The following is a 13,256-nucleotide window of genomic DNA, read 5'->3' on the forward strand; positions in this document are numbered from 1 at the left end:
TGAGTCTGTGAGCACGGAACAAATGGGTGGGATATAATAAAACAGAGCCTCATTTCTTTCCCTGTGCCCTCTTGTATTGCACTTGGTTCGACATTCTGGTCTGTCTGGCGCTGGTTTCGCATTCCATCATCTTCCAACGTGTCTGTGTTCTGCTGTTTCTCGCATTGCCTCACGCGAACATCTCTATCTATCATGGAGAACCGCCTTACCACCTCCCGGCCTACCTCGTCGTCAGAGACCGAGACTCGTTCCAACAGTCCACCAAGGTCCCGGTCCAGCATGAATAAACTCGAGCCACCGCCCCCGACCCCAGCCTATGATGCATCCGCTCTCTTGATCCAGCCATCGCCGCTGCTTACCTCGTCCTTACATTCCCGAAACTCGGCAACTTCAGCTCAAGAATCTGCATATCTGCGACAGGCGAAATGGCTCCGATGGACCCGAGGTGTGCTGTCGATTTTGACCATTGCCACTGCCACCGCTGCTGTGGGCTGCGAGGGACATGTCTTGCACCGTTATAACAGAACGCACACGAGTTCCAATTGGCATTTGCCACCGCTGTGGCCGACAGATGTGGATGTGAGGCCGACGTTGGCCATATTGATCTCGGCCACCCTTATCATTGTCCTCAGTCTGAGCTATTTGATCGTGTCAATCATTCCAACGGTGAGCCTCTCTCCCTAGGGCACTTCTAGACAAACTTCATCTAACATGTCGACAGCCTTACTCCCGCACGCTTTTGTACAATGTCCTCTTCCTTGCGTCTTCCCTGGCAGGCATCATCCTCACCGTCTTCGCCATCCCTTTCAACAGTCTCCTCACCAGCCCAACGTCTCACCATCAGCGAGACTCAATCCAGTCATGGACCTGCAAATTCTCCCGTGGCGCCTCGCAATTCATGGCCGATGCCCATTCCCTGCAAATTCCAGTGTACGTAACCAACGGAATCCCGATTCCCGCTGGCTTTAAGAGACTGTGCAAGGAGAGCGAGGTGAGTCAGGGGCTGATTGCCGCGCTGCTGGCCCTGGAGGCGGTGAATGTGGGAGTGGCCGTGGTGGGCGTGTTGTTGGAGAGGAACATGGCGAACAGGAGAACGCAGAGGTATGCTGAGAAAAGTGAGAAGCAGACGGTATCTTTTGAGAAGAATTAGGGATTCGCTCAGACACCAGGCGGAGCCCACTGGCTCAGATCCTTCGTCACAAGGTCCTGACCCACGGCAATATGGGTTTCGAGGAGGCGCCGCCTGTTGAACGGGACGTGCTGGCTATGGTGGTAGATTGGCAGAATGCTTTGGAGCGACACTATTAACTTTCACTTGGGAGTCCTCTGGGCGGCTGCTACAATGTATTTTCCTTCGAGGACGAAAGGTTTCTTCGTCATATGTTCTACGCATATAATCAAGACAAGCAATGACTACTATCCGCGACGGCCATCCTGTACCACGTCTCATACGGGCGGATAGAAGCCGACGGTACCATATATATCTATAGTGTGTACATGTACTTGGTACTTAGCCACAGTCCCTAACCTCTCCACCCTTTTTGGAGTCGAGCTTCAGCGCTCTTCCTACGAATCTCAACCGAGACAGTGTCCTTTAAAGCCCGACGGGAGCATCTATTGATGCGTGCGTCCTGCTCTGAGATCCCCGCACACGGTGCAAGTATCCCAACCTGATTGGCGAGCAGGCTGCGTCCTATCGCTACCTATTCTTTCGAGTCCCACCCCTCGTTACTCTGACAACATGCATGCGGGACGGCGTGATGGCCGACGATGTGCTGGCTGGCACCAAACCATATCGCCCGCCTCGGTGGGCCCAGACAAGCCAGGCTTCCCTTGCTCCTTCAAGCAGTCACCCTCTCTGCATTTGTCGATGCCGTATCCCTCGGTTAAGAACAATGGCGAGCTTCTTCCGTGTTCATTCCGAACAAGTCCGAAAACGGTCTTGACCCAGCTGTGGAATTCAGGCTTCGACAAACATGAATTCTCTGAGAAAGCAGCTCAATGGTAGCGGAAGCAAGACTCGACGGCACCACAGCACCTGGATGAAGGGACCGTGATAAGGCGATACGTTTGGAGGTTTCCTTCGGCGTTTGACGGTGTGACTTTATTGAGCCTGCGACAATGCTATCTACCAACCGAGATGTCATTCTCGTTCCTTGTCTAGTTCGCGCATTGGCGAGCATATGGTCTACTCAAGCGTGGTTTCTTATCGGCAGATGTCGTTCAAGCAAACATTCCACCCCGCAGCAGAGATGACGACCTGGACCGACCTCAGCGGGGCTCAGCTCATGGACAAGTCGCAGTGCTCGTCCTCGCTCAGAGAATCCCGACCGGATTAAAACATGCAGTTAATGACGATTCATGGTCTCCATGGGAAGGGTCGATCTGGCCGTGGATGCAAGAACGTCTTCCACCAGTGTGACCAATGCAGGGCCACGAACATTGGGAACTGCGCTTGATCGGGTGTGAGACAGAGTGCAAAGCATGCAAAAGGATGACATGCTGCTGAAGGTGGTAGCCTGGCATGGCTCTAGGGGCCACCATGGCTTCTTAAATTGTCATCCTTCGGGCTGGAGAAGCGTCTTCTCTGTGAGTGCAATGATATCCTTCCAGATAGATCTCCCGGTTCGGCACTTCAGACGACAGGACACTACAGGAATCCGGGCACTATGGCGGAGGCTACAGGATATTGAAGTCGCAACGAACCCGGGGCGGGCTTACCTTCGACAGTGTTGGCCTGCTTGTTTCGTGACCTGAGTCTCGGGGACTTCGAGTTCTAAATGCGGCCAACCAATACGTTTCATTGACACACGCTTGTCAAGTGCACGACTCGACAGTGGATGAAGCAGCCAACAACTGACCAAAGAACAAGGGAGGGCTGGCAAGCCGATATCCAGGCAGTGGTGTGGAGTCTTACGCGAGGCTCCGGAAGGGCAGGCCAGGAGCTCAGAGCTCGTCTTTTGGCCTTCATCACCCGAAAGCGTCGTCTGCCCACTGGTCTGCCCTTCTGAAGCCTCGTGGGCCTCCGAACTAATACGCTGCTTCAGGGAAGTGAAGATCTCCCGAACGGGAACCGGCTTGAGGACCATCCATATCGATCTTCCAACAGCATCGATTCCTTCAACAACCACTACTCCAAGTTGAAATCCAACGCCTTGCACCACGAGGGCCACACCACTTCTTAAGAGTGAGTTTGTCCGTAGTCGATCCTGATATCAGCCACAGGAAGCCGCAAAAGAGCGGCTTCGACAACCCTCCCCCCATCAGGCCTATGGGCTAAGAGCGTGCGACAACACGAAGCTTCATCAACATGATTTTCCGCACACGTCGTCAGTCATTATAACGCGACTGGCGTTGGCTAGACCTTCGATGAGGACGCATGAGTGGAAGTCTAGTGCATTGATGAAGGAGCTCGGCATTTGTGATGTCGATACTAGAAAACAACAGAGAATAGCTCCAATTTTGTGCGCTCTTCGCCCGAATTCACGGTCCTCTATCAGCGCCTCGGAATGACGACTCTGCATTACCGTCAAGCAATCCCATGGACGGGACAGAGAACAAGGCCAGCAGACTAATCCACGGTGAGAATGAAAGGCTACGTTCTCGCAAACCATGTTAACTTCCGAGAGACCTTGGGACGTTCTCTCACGCCAACACGTTGAGCTCTTAGCGACGCACTCACATGTTTGCACGGAAAGAGCTGTTATCCACCCATGACTGGAAATGGCTTTGTCTCCTCGCAGCTGTCCTTAAGCTGACGGCGGTGTCACCAAGTCCGCTCTCAATGCAACTCGCTGGGCTACTGGAACCATCACACATGGCGCACCGGCTGGCCCAGGACCCCCTCCTTGCGCTGTTCCAAAGTACGGATACAGCTCTCAATCTCAGATCGGGAACACCGATTACCCTCTGTGCGGGCCAAGTAAGGAAGAGCTCACCGGAAATCCAACACCCGGTCGGAGACCTTTACTGCCAATGGTCAAAGCAGGTTCGTGATCTTGAAAACACCAACCAACTCGCATGCATTCCATGCCCGCATCTCATGAGCGTCTTTGTGGGATCGGGCCGATCACAATCCTCTCTCAGATATTTCCGGGTTTGGCTCTGAGTACATCTCTTTGCACCCATCCTTGACGGATAATGGAAAACGAGTCAGGCTGGCGACGTCGAAGAGGATGCATGATTGTACGATGCTGCTCCCAAGGTACCGCCATCCCAGCGATGAGGCATCGAGCACGGACGTCATAAAGAGTTGGCAAGGACCAGACCGGCTCGCTTCTGAGCCACCACAACCCTGCGGCAGCTACATGATGCGCGCTCTTGGGATGAGGCAGTCGCGTTATCTGCATTGCCGATTCGTCTGCTCAGAATCATCAGCTTCAACATACGAAATGCGCTCACCCGACATGAAGAAACGGAAGGAATCGCCCTAATCTCGCGGTTTGTCTCCAGCCCAGCGTGAGTACCACTATCACCGCCCATGTCCATCGGCCTGGTCCCTGCTATGGACAAGCATACGGGAAGGGTTGCGGAAGCGAGTACTCCAATCTCTCCCTACCGAGCTTACAAGATACTGTGTGCCGAGAACCTGGCGAGGTTTCTCGAATGCCCGCAAAGGCTGGACGAGGCTGAACGTGAAACACCCTTCCCACCGAATTCCGGAAGCACTTCTGCTGTACAGGCTCAGGATGCAGGGACCGACCTCCTCAGCTTGAGCCAGGGGGTGGAACGGATGCCACACGCAGCCTATGTTCTGTATGTGTGTGTCCTCTCTCTTGTCTCTACGTCCCTCTCCTCGCACAAGAGATGGATCAAATTTCCCGCCGCGCCGCGTCGCACCAGATCAGGGGCAAGGTGGTACAAAAAGATCCATCGCGCAGCAGCCATGACATGCAGCTTTTGCGTGGGTGTGTAGCACAAGAGCCACAGAGCACAAACGATCCCGCCACCCACCCTCCCTCCCCTGGCAGCCAGAAGATGAGGATGGCGACACAAGATCTCGTCGGCAGGAGGTCGTGCAACGGTTCACAATCCATCCACACCAAGCCAGGACGGGACGGGACAGACCAGGACAGGCCAGCACAAGGGGCAAGTTGAGTAAGTAAGTAAGTAAGTAAGTAAGTAAGTAAGAAGGGGCCAATTTCGATCTCGACCGTGCTGTGTTCCCCCAACTGGAGCGAAAGGGGAACACAGCACCAAGGCTTGACTTGGAGTTTACTTGAACGACTGACTGACTGGCTTGAACGGATGACAGGCCGACGACGGCGGAACAGACGCCAGGATGACAGAACGACGCATGCCATATACGACGCCAAGGTGAGCTGAGATAGGGGCACCAGCGGGCTCTACCATATCAGCAACCCCTTTTCTTTCGCTGGTACATTCCTCGACCTCACTGGGTTTCTTTTCTTCAAAGACCTTGTCCTTGCCCGGGAAGTATGTAGTACCACTGGGTTTGATACATGTGTACTAGAACTGCTCCGATGAACTGCTCTGACATACTCCAGTCCGCACACGTCTTTTTATTGCTTGTCTAACCTCGTCTATGTCTATCCGACTTGGAATTCTACAATATCCCCAACCTATACCAGATGCGCTATTGATCCTCTTTCTGTTGTACAAATCCAATCAAGTCTTGCACCCGCTGCGCATTCATTAATCAATTCCCCGTCATCTTTCCACGGTAAATGTATTAGAAATAAGATTAACCATGTCCCGCACTTCACTCATCACGTAGGACAAGTCGAACGCAAGTAAGAGCTGACAATCATCGTCCGGTTAGTCTTCGCGATTGGAAATGATGAACATACTACCCAAGACTCCGACGCTATGGATTGATGATTGCATAGGTCTACGCCGAACAGAGGTCGAAAAAGTGTAAACATGAAATGCTGATGCTAACCGACAGAGAGGGAAGCAAACGAATCTGAGGCGCCGGCTCGAAGGATCGTCAGAGTCGAGTAACCTCGAAGCCTGAAGCATCAAGGCGGCGCGACCCCGTCCAGATGCAGCAGGTTAGTGGCCTTGTACATTGATTGCCGCGAATGTCGAAATTGAATTGAGTAATGAAAATGCAGGATGAGCTTTGGGATTTCCAAATCATAAGCCTTAAATGCGGGCTCGGGAAGCATGAAGGAACATTGGTAGCCAGAATCGCAGAAGAAGGCAAGAACTGTTGACTTTGCCCAAGCGGTGGAGAGATGATGGGCCGTCCTTCGGGGGGCCTTTAGAGGTTATTCGATCAGAGATGTCGGATCGTGTCATCTCGTGTCATCTCACGTGGTTATCCGAAAAAGTTTCTCGTTTGGTGGTTCCCTTAGGGCTTCCCGGTCAGAAAAGTTGAGTGACACGAAGATCTGATTTCACAAAGTCAATCTCACCCGCAAACATGGCACGGTCCCGGTGAACGGTGTGAGGATGATGAGGCGTGAACCAGTCCAAGTTGACATCACCGTGAAAGACCACTCTGCGCTGGTCAGGACTCACGTCCATACTTCCAGGGGCGTAAAGTTTTGTGCCGGACACGACATCGCCAGTCTGGAGTAGCGTGTGGTCCTTGGAGGTCTGCTGCTTCATCTTAAGGGCGTCCCAGTCACAGCCTAGTATACCAGTATGCGTGTCGACGCCGACCCTGCAGCTGACATAGTCGATACGATATTGCATACTGGTGAAACACTTGGCGTTATAGAGGAGATAGTAGGTTGAGTTGCGGTAGACCATACATGGCCGTTCGACGTTGGGGCCGTCTTCTTTGAAACTGTTGGCGTTTGAGAACAGGTAGACAGGCTTGCCGATTGGTGTGACAAGGTCTTGAGGGTCCATCAGTTGAAGATATAGCGGGGTAGGCACCACAGGGGTCTGGGTATTCCCACAGGCACCGCCATGTCCAATTGCGTTGCCATCCGTTTTGTAGACGAGGTAATTCTCATTGTTGATGGGATCGGTGAAGAGATTTGGATCGATGTTGCCGCCCCGAGGCAAATCGCAGACGATGGGATCGTCGAGAGGAGTGTAAGGCCCCGTCACGTTCGGAGAGGTGGCAGCACCAATGCAGTGCTTCCGTGGATGTGTCCGCCCTACGGCCGCAAAGTACATGACCCACGATCCATCAGGACGTTGATTCACGTCCGGAGCCCAGACACCAGCATGCGGAGACCGACGTGCCCAAGCGGGCGTCGTGGGTAGCGCATCGTAGCCTTCATGCAGCTTCCAGGTCGAAAAGTCCGGTGAGGAGGCGAGCTGGACGTTGATCTTTCCGGTCTGGGTGCTGAAGGCGTACCAAGTCTCGGAGCCACTGCTGGTGTCCAGAGCGAGGCCCGGGTCAGGAAAGTTGGAAGAGACTGCAGGACCAACCGCCGCAGCGGACACCGAAGCGCGGAAGGATTGTGACGACGAGTGCGATTGGAGCGAGGCAAGGAGGGTCAGGCACACCGCGAAGCTGCTGATGGCATTCTGGATCAGAGGGGGCAGCATGGCGGAACGGGAACTTGTGGAGGTGACAACGATGATTGGGTCCGAGCGCGACGAGGCGCGCAAGAGGCGTTGATCACGCAAGAGACAAAATTCCCAAGATGGTTGGCCCGTTACGATAACTTTGCAGATAGGATATGCATAGTCCGATGGATAGATACGAGGCTTCGCTTGCTGGCTCGGCGGATAAGGTACGAGGTGGTGGTTAGGTCGAGGGGAGGGAGAGGTGTTTTGTTAGTCGACGGGCCTGAACATGACCTTATAGGAAGGTATCGAAGTACGTAATTGGTCTAATTATAGGGGGAAGGAAAAGAAAAAAGGATTGCGTACGAGGCACCGAGTACGTATGTGTGAATGAACGACAGCGAGAGTGGTGGAAGAGTGGATGGAAGCGTGGAAATATGGAAGCATGGAAGCCATGGGCACTGGGGAAAAATTCGCTCGCATGGCCGTAGGCAGCCGGAGAGGGCGCAGTTTGGTTCTTCTGGTGGTAGCGAGTAGGGAGTGACAGCAGCGACAGCAGCAGCAAGGAGTGGCAGCGGTAACCTCAGACTGCACTTCTCTCTCACTCATCATCCCTCACTTCTCACTTCTCACGTCTCGCTTCTCACCTCGCACCTCCGGCTCACCCGTGGTGCCGTTACTTTGCAAGACAATCCTTACTCCCCTTATTCGTACTGACGTAACTGCGCAGGTGGCATGTTCTGAAACCGCCAGAAGCCCCAGAACCTCCTCTTCCACCACTACCACGTGTGAGAATCAACGATTTCCCGCAAGCCATCGGGGCCCATCGCCCGCCCATCATCAGCCATTGCTGTCATTGCAGTCACCAGCCTCCCAACTCTCCGCGGGCCTAGCTGAGATCTCCCAATAATCCTCCCCCGGCCTCCTCCCTGCATCCCAGCCTCTCTCACCGTCCTCGCATCGAGACCCTCATAACGTCCGAACAAGAATCACGCATCTTGCATCATGACGATCGCATGCTCCAGGCCAGAAAGAGCGAGGACCACTAGACCAACGACGCGTCCAAGAGGGTCTGTTTGTCTGTTTGTCTCAATCTAGAGAGATCCAGAGGGGAATGGTTGGCCCAGTGAGCACCTGGTGCCACCGTCTGCTAGGCGAACCGACAAGCCCACAAAGGTTTTTTAACCTTCTTTTTCCTGCTTCTCGGCTGTTCTTTTTCCTCATGGGTGGTGGTACTTCCCGCACTCCGGGCTGCCTTGTTTCTGTTCCTGGAGCCCATCTTTTCGCACGAACAAAACACCAAACCCACTAACCGGATGTGATTATTTTTAGGTCATCTCTCTCTCACATGCTCTGTGGGTGCCTGGTGGCCCGGCTTGGGGATTCCAATCCACCCACACCCAACGCAGAGCGGTCCGAGCACGGCTGTACCTGACTTGGCCAATACCCTGCTGCATGCAAGCTTTTTTGGAACAGTTCCAGCCTTTTGCCTGCTCCCAAGAACGCTTCTCCTTGCCACCTGTTTTAAGGGATTGCTCACATATTCCCAAAGGAATTGAAGAGATGGACCCCAATAGAATCCATCCCGTTCTTCCTACGAGCGTTAGGCCGCTTATTCTTGGAGCGAGCTGGGTTCGTACGGTGCGTCAGTCCACGGCTCACGAGTTGGTCCCCTGGATTGCTCCAAGTGGTCTGTCTCCTCGGCCGGACCGCCAGAAAAGATCCTCAGGCTATGCGGAAGACGAAAAACAAAAAAGACAGCCCAAAAACCACCCAAAAGTGGGATGGCGGGCGCAGCACCAGCTGAAGATAAACCAGCTTCTAGCCCCCGATACTTAACGGCGCTAAGCAAGCATGGTCACCTCCTAGCCTGTATGGCGGTGGAGCGCCTGCTTCTCAATGCGGCCTCCGTCACGTAACAGGGCACAAACCACATCGCAGGCCCAGTGACACCTGGGGGTTGTGGGACCCTGTGGCCTTGTGGCAGCTGGGGTTCAGCCACCGCGCATGGATCACACGGTCGCATCTGATTGAATTGCCTCTCAAACGGTCCCCTCTTTGATGCATAAGCTTGGCTGGATCCCTGCCGCCGCCAACTGACAGGTTATGGCCGGGTTGGGTGCTCCCTGTCCGCAATCTCAGCCAAATGAGCTCGCCTGATGGCATCGTTTACTGGTCCCCCCTTGGACCTGACAGGCTCTGGAGTGACCGACTCTGTGACCATTGGCTGCTCATGCAGTAATTGTCCGCTCGTGTATGCACCTCACGACGCACCTGCACTCCAAGAGGCAGTCGCCGAAGCTGACATCTTACTCTAGCATTGAGGCTGTCACCACCCAATAGCGCCTGGGGCTGGGGGATGTTTGTTGATAATTGGGGAGAGGCTGATGGGGCTCCATCCGAGTGGATAGAGAGGATCCAACTATCGTCAATCCGGTAAGCGTCCATGGCTGAAAAGGCACCAGGAGGCTCTTGCGCCCCCCAAAACACCAAAACTTTGTCGAGGCCGTATCTGTTCCAGGATGGCTGGCAGGCTGGTCCTTCCAATCTGCAGCCACCTCGGGGAAATCAGCCATGCTGGTGGGATGGATGCTTGGTGGTGCTTGCGATGGCTTGTTCGTTCATAAGACTTCTTCTTTTTCCCTTGGGCTTCGTCTCTTCTCGCTTGTCCTCTTTGTTCTACCAACCCCTCCTCGTACTATATAGTTGTCCAGCCTCAGTCTCTCTTTCTTTGCCCTCTTGTCTATACGTAATTATGGCGTTCTCACGCCTCCTCAAGGCTGTCGCCGCCCTCACACTCGTTTCCTCCATTCAGTCAGTCGCCGCCGACGGTGGCTCCAGCAGCTCCGTCTGCGCATCTTCGTCCAAATGCATTCCCTTCACTGTTGACCTCACTTGGGCTCCGACCGACCCGAGCAAAGGCATCTCCCGAAATGCCATCCTCACCAACGGCTCCCTGCCCGGTCCTCCCTTGAAGATGAAGGTTGGGGACTGCGTGGACTTTGTCGTCTACAACAACATGCCCAATGCCACGGGCATCCACTTCCACGGTATCCGTCAAAATGGGACACCGTGGGCGGACGGTGTGCCGGGCGTCAGCCAATATTCCATTCAACCAGGAACAAGCTACATGTACCAATGGACTGCGGTCGAGTCTGGCAACTACTTCTACCATGCTCACTACAAGGGACAAATGATGGACGGTCTCTATGGTGCCATTGTCATTGCTCCCGCCGATGATGCCGAGACGCCCTTCAGCCAGATCAGCAGCACCCAGTCTGACATCGATGCCATGACCAAGGCTGCGCTCGACGTTGAGCCTGTCTTCGTCACCGACTGGAACCGATACACTTTCGACGAGTTCTTCGAGGTTGAGCAGACCGCCAACGTCGACTGGGCCTGCAGTGACTCCATCACGTTGAACGGTTTCGGCTCGCAATACTGCCCGTCAGTTGCCGACCTCACTGCCTCTGCTGCGCCTCAAGAACCCCAGGTTCTGAACGGCTCTTCTTTGACCGCAAAGGGCTGCGTTCCTCCCAACAACGCTGCGATTCAAGGTGGCCAGTACCTGGCACTCCAGAACCTTGCCGCCCTGCCCGCTGATGCCTATGACACCTGCATTGGATATGGTGGCTCTAACTTCACGTATTCCGTCGACCCCAGCGATGGGTGGGCTGCTTTGTCCTTCATCAGCCCTGCTGGTGTTGCGCTGGTTAAAATCACCATTGACAGCCACAAGTTGTACGTTTATGAGATCAACGGCAACTTCATCGTTCCTCAGGTCGTCGACCAGTTCAGTCTCAGCAACGGTGATCGTGTCTCCTTCTTTGTCAAGCTGGACCAGACCCCAGGTGACTACACCATCCGTGTTGCCAACGAGGGTATCAACCAGGTCATCTCGGGCTTTGGTGTCCTGTCGTACAAGGGTGGCAACAACGCACCCGCGGGAGTGTCCGTCATGAACTATGGTGGTCAGAACACTTCTGCCATCGTTCCCCTGAACAACGCTCTCGCCGCTCCTTACCCCGCAAACACTCCAGCACCCAGCGCTGATGTCAGCTTCATCCTGGATATCCAGAAGTCTCCAGTTCAGCCTACTGAGGCGTGGGCCTGGACACTCTCGGGTACCGACTCGTACAACATGACCAGTGATGATGATACGCCCCCTCTTCTGTTCCAGAGCCCATCAAGCATTCCCACCAGCGACCTGATCTTGGAAACCCAGTCCGGCCAGTGGGTTGATTTGATCATCAAGGTTTCCGGCCCTGTTGCTGAGCCGCATCCCATTCACAAGCACGCCAACAAATTCTACGCGATCGGCTCTGGGGTCGGCGACTTCAACTTTACCAACGTCGCAGATGCCATCACTGCAGGCTACCCGTTCAACCTGGTCAACCCTCCCTACGTTGACGGCTTCACCAGCACTCCTGCTGAGGGCAACAATACCTGGATGGTCTTCCGCTACCAGGTCAACACTCCTGGTGCTTGGCTTCTCCACTGCCACGTTCAGTCGCATTTCTCTGGCGGTATGGCCGTGGCCATCCTCGATGCTATTGACCAGTTCCCTACCGTCCCCTCGGACGTTGGCAAGGTCTGCCCTGGCTCCGGCACCAGCACCTCCTCCGGCAACAGCACCTCGTCAGGCTCGGGCACCCAGGTACAGAACGAGGGTTCCAGCACCACCAGCAGTGTTTCTACATCATCCTTCACCGGTGCGGCATCATCAGTGATGGTGTCATCAGGCACCGCCGCACTTGGTCTTCTTGCGCTCGCTTTTGCTCTGTGAATGTTTTTGAAGCAAATAGTCTTGTAATGAGTTTCCTTTTATTTTTTTTGTGTCTAGCATTTGTTTCACGGGGATATAGTGTGCAATACAAAATGTCATTTGGAAAAGCAGAGCCCGCAGCACATAACGAAAGAATCATGGATTATTGGTCCTCGGAAAGACGGCCTTGTTGAAGCATATGGAACGGCGTGACAGACGAGAAATCGCATCCAATCATCATGTATGTACGCAGCAATCTGATCGCTTAGTAGATTGGACAATACACTCCCCCTAGTCTTGGAGCAAAGGGAAGATTGAACTATTCCAGATGCCTTTTCGTGACTCCTGCTCGTGTGCCTCGTTTCGCCTAACGGTTTACCTCCGCGCTGCCCACAGTAGTCTGCCTCACTAGCACCAGCCCAACGGGAGCCAAACGGTTCTCGGAAATTTGGCGCAGGGGTAGACGAGGTTCCCCCTGAGATGAGGAGGATCTGGCGCGAGGATCTGGCGAGCGCGGGATCAAGTTACCGTTTGCGCGCACCTTACTGAGATCAGGAAGACTTCTCCCACACTTCATTTACCAGTCGAGAGCCGTCCAGCACCCTGTTCGCACTACCAACGTGCTTAATTAGTCCGGCGACTCGTCGAGCTTGCCTTGCGTCACACCTGTTAGGCGCGAACATGTCCATCACCTCGTCGTGGTCAAATTGCGTCTTCCCGCCAGGCTGTTGGCCACCCAATCGCCCCCTTGTCGAAGGGCTCTGAAGCCCACCCAGGTCAATCTTCCATCTTCGCATCGTCTGGAACTCAGTCGTGGACAGCGTTGCGTCCGATCCCTCACTAGCCCCAGACTTGAGCTCCCTGCTATTTAGCTAGGCCAGCTCGGTCGACAACGCTTTTTTGGCTGGGAAAAGGTTTGGAAAACCCACCTCTGGCCATTTTCATTGCGATCAGCGCCCGCCTGGGAAGATTGCAAGATTGCAGGAGTGCCACAGATCAAACCTCTGGTTCGTTCTTTTTGCGGGACAAAGCTGGGGAAAAGCCAAGCACCTCCGTC

The 13,256-nt window shown here is 54.3% G+C and overlaps 3 protein-coding genes across 3 annotated transcripts; 2 read left to right on the top strand and 1 right to left on the bottom strand.

The window, feature by feature from the left end:
- Window positions 1–6: 6 nt before the first annotated feature.
- Window positions 7–1,472, top strand: PV07_02827 (uncharacterized protein). Its single transcript, XM_016389472.1, has 2 exons — window positions 7–666; window positions 722–1,472. Exons 1-2 carry the CDS (start codon window positions 193–195, stop codon window positions 1,148–1,150), a joined length of 903 nt encoding a protein of 300 aa, XP_016251374.1. The 5' UTR covers window positions 7–192; the 3' UTR covers window positions 1,151–1,472.
- Window positions 1,473–5,426: 3,954 nt separating this feature from the next.
- Window positions 5,427–8,580, bottom strand: PV07_02828 (uncharacterized protein). Its single transcript, XM_016389473.1, has one exon. It carries the CDS (start codon window positions 7,471–7,473, stop codon window positions 6,331–6,333), a length of 1,143 nt encoding a protein of 380 aa, XP_016251375.1. The 5' UTR covers window positions 7,474–8,580; the 3' UTR covers window positions 5,427–6,330.
- Window positions 8,581–9,898: 1,318 nt separating this feature from the next.
- PV07_02829 (uncharacterized protein) lies at window positions 9,899–12,522 on the top strand. The gene has a single exon (XM_016389474.1). It carries the CDS (start codon window positions 10,043–10,045, stop codon window positions 12,218–12,220), a length of 2,178 nt encoding a protein of 725 aa, XP_016251376.1. The 5' UTR covers window positions 9,899–10,042; the 3' UTR covers window positions 12,221–12,522.
- The last annotated feature ends 734 nt before the right edge of the window (window positions 12,523–13,256 follow it).

This window comes from Cladophialophora immunda (genome assembly GCF_000835495.1).
Source record: "Cladophialophora immunda strain CBS 83496 unplaced genomic scaffold supercont1.2, whole genome shotgun sequence".
Taxonomy (NCBI): domain Eukaryota; kingdom Fungi; phylum Ascomycota; class Eurotiomycetes; order Chaetothyriales; family Herpotrichiellaceae; genus Cladophialophora; species Cladophialophora immunda.

Excerpts from the sequence above, each read along its gene's own strand:
- PV07_02828 (XM_016389473.1), bottom strand. The coding sequence starts at position 7,473 with ATGCTGCCCCCTCTGATCCAGAATGCCATCAGCAGCTTCGCGGTGTGC.
- PV07_02827 (XM_016389472.1), top strand. The coding sequence starts at position 193 with ATGGAGAACCGCCTTACCACCTCCCGGCCTACCTCGTCGTCAGAGACC. Across the intron at positions 667-721 it reads TCGTGTCAATCATTCCAACG|CCTTACTCCCGCACGCTTTT; the intron begins GTGAGCCTCTCT and ends ACATGTCGACAG.
- PV07_02829 (XM_016389474.1), top strand. The coding sequence starts at position 10,043 with ATGGCTTGTTCGTTCATAAGACTTCTTCTTTTTCCCTTGGGCTTCGTC.